The following is an 8,401-nucleotide window of genomic DNA, read 5'->3' as shown; positions in this document are numbered from 1 at the left end:
TCTGGTTGTTACCATTGTTAACCTTAGGACTAATCAGTCTTTTTTTGTTGTGCGTTTAATAATGGCCATTATTATCCTTAACGACGTTTGTTGATCATTTGCCTTTGAATGCATATGCAACATGGATAGATGGTCTACTCGGAGGAGGCCGCTCTGCAAGTGGTCTGTCCTGTGGCACTCCTTAAAGGATCACTAAAAAGCTAACAAAACTCCTAGGTCATTCAAAGAGAATAGGTCTATAGTATTAAAAAAAATGGGTATAGCTTTCCTTATTTAACCCAGAACAAGAGTCCCAAACAAAATGGCCCCCACTGCTTTTCAATGGGTTAAGCAATAATAATGGTGACGAAGAGCCTTTCAGTCAAGGTGAAGAGAGAGAGTTTTTTACACCTGGCTGAGAGAGAAATTTGAATTGAAATAGAATGTAATGGATTTGAATTGAAATTGAGAGAAAGAGCGAGAGATTCACCAACTGTAAAATAAGAAAAATGTTATTGCTATCTGGGATCCTTGGGATGTCCCTATCCTAACCTCTACCATTACCTTAACCCTAACCTCATCCATACGCACCCATTCCCCTGAAACTCCGTACAACATGAAGGATGGGAACTATAAGTGAAATACGCGTCAAAGTGGGAAAACGCGGTTCCAGCTTGCCTCGTGATCGCCGTTATGTGTGCTGTGCACTCCGCTAACAGAAAAACACATCTGCTTCAGCCTCTAACATGAACATCATTTCAAATGGGGAAGATGAACTAATCCCTCTGTGCACTGGAATGTTATCGGGACAATTTAGGTCTCCAACAGAGCTACGAGAAAACCCGAAAGCCACAGAGCTTCATCGAAACAACTCTGGTCACTTTATCTGTAGAGCCATGTACACCATATTACTTGAGAGGATCTTACAGCCAACCGTATTAGATAAAAATTGGTCAATATCACTAGATTTAAAGTACTGAGTAGTCTATACTGAAATATAATTTGCATAGGTCTACGTGGAAGGTGCATCCGATTCATCCATGGGCCTTTGCCTTTGTTTCTGAATAAATAAACGTGAATCTTCTTCATCAAATTACTTTTTGACTGTTGAGTTTGAAAAACTGACTATAAAAGGAAAAACATGGTTCATTTTTTTTGCTAAGCAAAATTAATCTTAAATTACAATGTTACGCTTTGACTTGTAGGCCTAGTTCGTGCGCCCCCAAAAATAGGCCACATAATGGGTCTATGTGGGTATCTAATGGTTTAGTTAATCTGGGATATGTTTCATTAATAATTGAACATATTCGATGTAATCGTGAACATGAATGTACAACCTACTAAAAAACATGTCCTGCAAAAAAAACTAAAGGTATTTTATTTTCAATGGTCTATAGAAAAACTATTTCCCCAAGACCCCACTCATGCCTGTGTACTTTTTTAAAACATGTCCCTTGTTGGTAGTGGCTGTAAACTGGGTAAATGATGGGCATTCATTCTCTCGTTTATAGTTTCTGGTCAGACCAGACGGACCATGTGGTCATGTATTGTTCTCGGGGCGGCCGCTTGCCTCTCCCGAAATCACCATTAACTAGCAGAAGTCTTCGAGAAGTCTCAGGCGCATGTCATAAATCACCCGACCATATTAAAAGCTTAGTATAAGGCCTGAACCAGGTCAGCGAATGGAAATTTATGGCATCACTTATGGTGGAAATAGATTGTTCTAACGAAATATATCAACTTAAGCCAAAAGCTGCACCCAGAATTTCGGTGCGGCTATAGGCCTACCCTGACGCACCACTCAAAATGAGTGTCTCCCAGAAGGCCTATCTTGAAATAAACCGTGTATCGTTGTTATATACATATATTTTATATCATTTATTTACCATTTAACTAGGCAAGTCAGTTAAGAACTACTTCTAATTTTACAATGACGGCCTACCTGGCCAAACCCGAGAACGACGCTGGGCTAATTGTGAGCTGGCCTAATGGGGCTCCCAATCACAACTGGATGTGACAAAGCATGGAATCGAACCAGGGTCTGTAGTGACGCCTACTAGCACTGAGATGCAGTGCCTTAGACAGCTGCGCCACACATATAGCCCAGGTGAATGTGTCGATTTCGTGCACATTATACTCCATAAGCTACCGCTTGTATTTGAAATGAGTTGGCCTATATAGTATACCTTATCAAGACTGAGGACACACACGAAACAACAAGGCTCATTAGATAAGCCCTAGCTTATATTATGTTTATAACTGTGCTATAGCCTACTTCACTTTACCACAACCATAGTCTACTTATTAAAGCCACACTATGAAAACAACAGAACAACCGATTAAAACAATTAATGTTAAACACAACATAGTCTTGCTATTTTATAATTACGCACAACTAATATAATGTTATTTTAGGATCGGAAGTCGGGTGATGAGTCGTTCGTTATCAAATGACCCCAATAGTCATTCAACTGCATGCTATTCGGTTTCTCTCGCAAGTTCAAAGAGAAACGCTTATCTTATCAGCGTAAATTCAAAGGAGTTGAAAATGTATTGAGAGGTCCTGAAAAGAGACAAGAAAGCTGTGGGAGAGCGCCATTTCCTGAAACAGTGGCACCCTGCCCTACTTTTCTAGTGGCAACAGTAACACTAGCCAGCCGGGTAGCCTTCCAAGTCTTGCCTTGCTAAAACGGCTGTAAGCACCATTCAAACCGATTTCAACCCAAGTTCCAATGCCAAATGTTGCCAGTAAATAAGTTATTCGATAGTAATGTTTTGACAATGAGCTGCCTGAACATAAGGATCACTTGATTCATTATTCGTTTTATAAACCCGACCATTCTGTCAAGCAACGCATCTCTTAATTACAACACTGGCGGCGACGGAGAGAGAGCAAGCACCACTCTCCCCTGTCGTAGACCTTTCCCCATTCTACACAAATCATTCATAAAATAGCCCACTGTTAGATAATAAAACAATTTTCGTTTCATATATTAGCATAATACACCAGTTGTTTACAAAATCACTGTGAAATAAAGGCCGTATTGCAATTGCCTACGTTAATATGTATAGCTATTTTAGTGAATTCTGTATTTTCTTTCCTGTCATAAACCCACTAGGCACACGCGGGTTGAATCAGCGTTGTTTTCCACGTCATGTCAATGAAATGACTTTAAACTAACTTGGAATAGGCGTTTAATTGACGTCCGTACCCAGTGAGTAGGCCTACATGAAATAAAAAAAATACAACATTCACTAAAATGCAATACATATTAAGGAACGCAATCGTAATAGGACCTATATTCCACAGTGGTTTTGTAGACAACCAGTGCATTGTGCTATTATTGTACATGGTTAACACACTTTTCTTGATATTGATCATTATCCAGTAGCACATAAGGCAAAAGGGTACACGTTGCTGAAACGGTTTGACATTAAAATAAATAAAAAACTGCTTAGAAAGTAGTTGATCCACTATATTTGGCAATAAAGAACCCTTCCACGATACGAGAAGCTGACTCAGTAGCCTATGGTCTGGGGCATACCCGGGGAGCTGCAGCCTACAGAGATCCGACTCCCCGTTGACATACAGTAGTGTTGCGCTAATTTCCGTAAGGCGATAATGAAAAGGCAATCATCAAGAAGAATGAATGATCTTAAAGAGAAGAATACACAGCCATCATTGAAAGGCTAGAACTGGTGTGCATTACAAATGTGTATTGAAAATCGGCAGCGGCAAGGTAATTGGGGTTGTTTGGGGTTGTTTGGGGTTGCCTGCATGCCGTTGCGCAAAGCTATCCGTTGGTGGCGAGTTCGTGCAAATCAAAATGGTCTCTTATTTCCTGATAAAATAAAATGTTCTCGATTTAAAGGCTAAAATAAAAACAACAGAGATACACCTCGATGAGGGATCAAGCTGCGTAACTCGGCTTCGGCTACGACCAATGCGTACTGTTTGTTGGCCATTGACGGACCTCACGAAAGCTTCGGCGTAGTTACAACCCAGGGCAATCAGGGTCTTAACGCAAATTCTCCCCAAAAAATAGCAGTTTATAATAAACCCCCTTAAAATATGAATGTGTCTGTCTTACCTTCAACAGCTGAGGCCATGTGCAACCAGAGGCTGCATAAAACCAGCAAGTAATCCATTGTCATAAAGCGGTCAGCTCGGACATAAAAATAACCCCAGGGGAGAGAGGGAGAGACGGGTGAATACAATCCGAGGTGTTCCGGCACCCAGTCCAACCGCGTCAAGCACCCAGTCCAACGGCGTCAAGCACCCAAACCCAGAGTTACCTCCATAAAACCAACGAGGGAAATAGGAATATGAACAAGGTACGAGAAGATTTGTGCCCTCTCCTTACTCAATGATTTCCAGTGGGTTTTATGCCAGAGAAACGAGATTCCGTAGTTGTCCTACCCGTAGACGCATTTGGCAAACGACCAAAGAGAAGTTGCCCTGTTCCCAACAACGGTTCGGTAAATATCCCCGTTAATATTTCATATAATCGACACCGAAGGAAGTAGATGTCCGTCTCACAGGGTATGTCGGGAAAAAATCCCAAGTCTTTTCTGTAGTCAATACGTTTGATATCTCCACACTTCTTGTATCAAATACCATAATGTAGCATAGTCCAACTATGCATTTTCACAATTACGTACATACATGATCAAGTCTTATTCCCGATACAATCCGCTTGGTTTATCTATTGTAGTATGTCCCTGAGCGAATTATCGGAATGGTTGCGGAAAGTTTATGCTCCGCTCTGTGTGTGCATTGGAATGGAGAAACGGTGTGCAAGAACAAGGGAGAATAGTGAAAGAGAGAGCGAGAGAGAGAGAGACGGGGGGCGTAGTAGGAGGGGTTATGTGTAAAGCAGCTCTCATACGGTCACACCCCCACAACTAGCTCTGAAAACCGCTGCTCCGGGGCCACTGCTTTTCTCTGGAATCACATATTAGGCAGGGACACGGCGGTTTTAGCGGGGACAGAGCGCCCCCCTGCGGGACACTCATATTTCAGTGGTCGAGTTAAAGCAAAACGACGGAGTATCTCCTTATTTTCATTTTTGATACAATTATTTTCAGAATTACAGCAATGTGTCTGCAACAAAGTCGAGGATTCAGGTTTTAAAACAATGGACATTGTGTGTTATCGAAATTCAAAATCTCTTCAAACACTTTTCTGTAAGTATGATTGTGTGCAATTCTCACCCAGTATACAGACCTATACATTCACAATCTCGCTTTTTTTGTTGTTGAAGAAATACAAATGATTATCTGCAAGTTGCATACTTGATTTATTGTAGTTTGCCGAGAACAATAATAGCGCATTTGAAGCCCATGTGTCCATGATTAAAAACACCGGCTCTGCTGAAATATAGCTTATAGATATGTTTACAAAATTTAGACCCTACAGTTTAGAGTTTAGTGAAACTATTCTTGCCTGTTTCATGTTCTCTGTATTTGTTTATCTTCATTGGGTATAGAGAAGGCGGTTTTCAAGAGCAGTCCGTTCGAAAATGGGCACACAGCGACGTTTCTTCTTCTTCTGTCGACCTGGAAGAAGGGGTCCTCTTTATTTGAAAAGAAAAAAAAAACTACAGCGTTTACAGTCATTTTATTACATAATTGTGTCATTTGCTTAAATAGATGAATAGGTAATAGCCTATGTCAATTAGTCGAACAACATGCCAATGCTAATGATGAGCCTTTCTGTCTTCAAATTATATATATTTTTTTTACACACTTGTTTTATTTTATGAAGAAGTTTGTTCATAATTCTGCATTATAATACTTTACTTAGTTCCCAATAAATTACATGACTGACTTTTATCAGAACTTATTCAAGTTATTTATTCACTTAATTCAAGTGTTCAAGTTTTTTTTTAAAACTAACATTTTATTGCGCTGAAGAAATGCTTTGATTGAAATGACCATTTGGGGGCCTAAAATGGTGCACAACAGCCATCGAAGCATGAAAGTTCATGGAACATTGAAAAAGAAATGAAACAACATATGCATGATCATAAGGTATGATGTTGTTGTTGTTGTTGTTGTTGTTGTTGCTGCTGTTGATGATATACTTATATGTTATTAGTAGCCTAAGTTTAGCCTACTTTACATCGATTTATTGAATGTGATTTAAGAGTAGTTAGACACTTACTTATATTATCTTGTAATTTATTAACAGTAAGAACTGAACATATTTTATTGAGAACAAATCCGTTCAAAAAGAAATTCATAGGTGTGTTTTGAGATGAGTCATATAGAAGACTACAATCAGCTAATTGAGATAGACATACATCGCCCTGTGGTCCTTCTGTAGCTCAGTTGGTAGAGCAATGCTCTTGTAACGCCAGGGTAGTGGGTTCGATCCCCGGGTCCACCCATACGTAGAATTTATGCACACATAAGTCGCTTTGGATAAAAGCGTCTGCTAAATGGCATATATTATATTATTATTATTATTTAAAAAAATACTTACGTTTGGTTGTCAAATATTTCAGTGATTACTTCAGAGGCTTGGCCTCACATGGTAGGTTTCCTCTCGGCTTCAAACCCAGCTCTTGCATCGTCTTCGGCTCCCTCTCACCACGGCCCAACCCCGCACAGCACCGCGTCGGTAAGGCCCAATGTTACTGGGAAGAAGAGAACACGCCTGGGTGATCTGCGCAAGGAGATGAGAGCGGGAGATAGACACACTGTAATAAGAAGTAAACTACATTTTGCACCAGAGTGCCATTTCTTCAAAGGTTTTCCAAAACTATTAGGCACGCAAGATCCACAAACCAGGTTATTGCATAAATTAGGTTGAGGTAGGCCCTGAAGTGTATCTCGTGTTGTTTATCTATCGTTGTTGTTAGCTCTTCGCAATGCCAAAATGGATGTCTTTATTTTTGACATTTAGCCAACAATTTTGAGACTCATTGGCTTGTTTGGACTGTTTTGTTATGACTTACCAAAGACAGAAAATAAGCGAATAGAACGGCCAATAATGTATTTCAGTGTTTACTACGTTGTCTATACAATCTAATACATTACGTAAATAGTCCACAAGTGATTACAATGTAGCCTAGTATAGCCTAAATTAAGGAGCGTCATTTGTAGGCTATTTAAGTAATGTATTAGATCTAACATAGAAAATGTATCTATTTAGATCATCTTGAGTTTCGTATTTAAACAAAAAAGAAGTGTGACGTATGGTCTAAATTGTAGTTTTCCATTCAGCTTGTCTCTTGAAAGGCCTGTTGAGCACTTGGTTGTCATTTCCTGAGAGGAGCGAGGGTCGAAGATAAAAGACACGGAGAGTGTTGTTGTCCAGACGGACGCTGGCTGGGCTGTTTGTTGCCTCGTCGTGGTTGTTGTTGACACTCTCTCTGGGGTTAAGCACTCGAAATATCCGGAGTCACTTTCCCTTCCTCAGGTGTCCACAGTCACACAGTCGGGACTTTTTAAGAATAGCTTGGAGAACACCAGTCTGGCATGACCGAATTTTCTGTAGGCCAGTTAGTTGATTTTACAGCCATCTGCTAGTGCTTTTGTTGGTCATTGAATAGACGATTTTTTTTGTTAGCACACTTTCGTCATACTATTGAGGCCCTTTTAAATTGTTAACTTGACTTTGTTTGCTTTTTAATATTTTTGTTTGTTTGCTTTTTAATACTTTAATACTCCTTTGTATCATCAATTCAGGGATGTTTGATATGCTGTATATACGTTGAAAATACACATAGTTTTCCACTCTGCGTAAAGGCTATATTCCATTGGTCACACAAACAAACATAAACAAGTATTTACTCATACTGAAGTTTAATATTAACATAATTCCCAAGGTTGTATTTAATTAAAAAAATAAAATAAAATCTCTTAAATCGGAACTATTATTACATTCACCAGACAGTTCTATATGATGTTTCTATGTTAGTCATTGCATTGGCATTACATCTCTCTCTCTCTGACTCTCTCTCTCTCTCTCTCTCTCTCTCTCTCTCTCTCTCTCTCTCTCTCTCTCTCTGTCTCTCTGAAACATGTTTACATTGCCAAAGAATAAAGACATTTTAAATGCCATATTATGTGCAAATAGTTAAAGTACAAGGTAAAATAAATAAACAAATATGGTTTGTATTTACAATGATGTTTGCTCTTCACAGGTTGTCATTTTCTTGTGGCAACAGGAAAGGGGTGCTCCCTCTCGCCTCCCCTCCCCCTCCCTATCTTCTCCCACCTATCAATTCAATTTAAGGGCTTTACTATCTCCCCCTCTTCCTCTCTCTCTCTCACCCCCTCTCTCTCTCTCTCTCTCTCTCTCTCTCTCTCTCTCTCTCTCTCTCTCTCTCTCTCTCTCTCTCTCACTCTCTCTCTCTCTGTCAGTCTCTCTCTCTCTGTCTCTCTCTCTCTCTCTCTCTCTCTGTCTCTCTCT

The 8,401-nt window shown here is 39.8% G+C and overlaps 1 protein-coding gene across 12 annotated transcripts in view; it reads right to left on the bottom strand.

The window, feature by feature from the left end:
* The window catches only part of LOC123996554 (ephrin type-B receptor 3-like), a 103,825-nt gene extending 99,048 nt beyond the window's left edge, over positions 1-4,777 (bottom strand). For 9 of the 12 annotated variants that reach the window (XM_046299990.1, XM_046300040.1, XM_046299996.1 and 6 more), the window contains exon 1: positions 4,071-4,777. In XM_046299990.1, coding sequence (XP_046155946.1) covers positions 4,071-4,134 — 64 coding nt within the window. In that variant the 5' untranslated portion in view covers positions 4,135-4,777. The remainder of the gene's footprint in view (positions 1-4,070) is intronic. The other 3 variants (XM_046300060.1, XM_046300068.1, XM_046300086.1) reach the window with 1 other exon arrangement.
* Between the last annotated feature and the right edge of the window lie 3,624 nt (positions 4,778-8,401).

The sequence above is a fragment of the Oncorhynchus gorbuscha genome, linkage group LG02, assembly GCF_021184085.1.
Source record: "Oncorhynchus gorbuscha isolate QuinsamMale2020 ecotype Even-year linkage group LG02, OgorEven_v1.0, whole genome shotgun sequence".
In the NCBI taxonomy this organism is placed as follows: Eukaryota; Metazoa; Chordata; class Actinopteri; order Salmoniformes; family Salmonidae; genus Oncorhynchus; species Oncorhynchus gorbuscha.
This window is presented reverse-complemented; position numbering and strand designations above follow the sequence as displayed.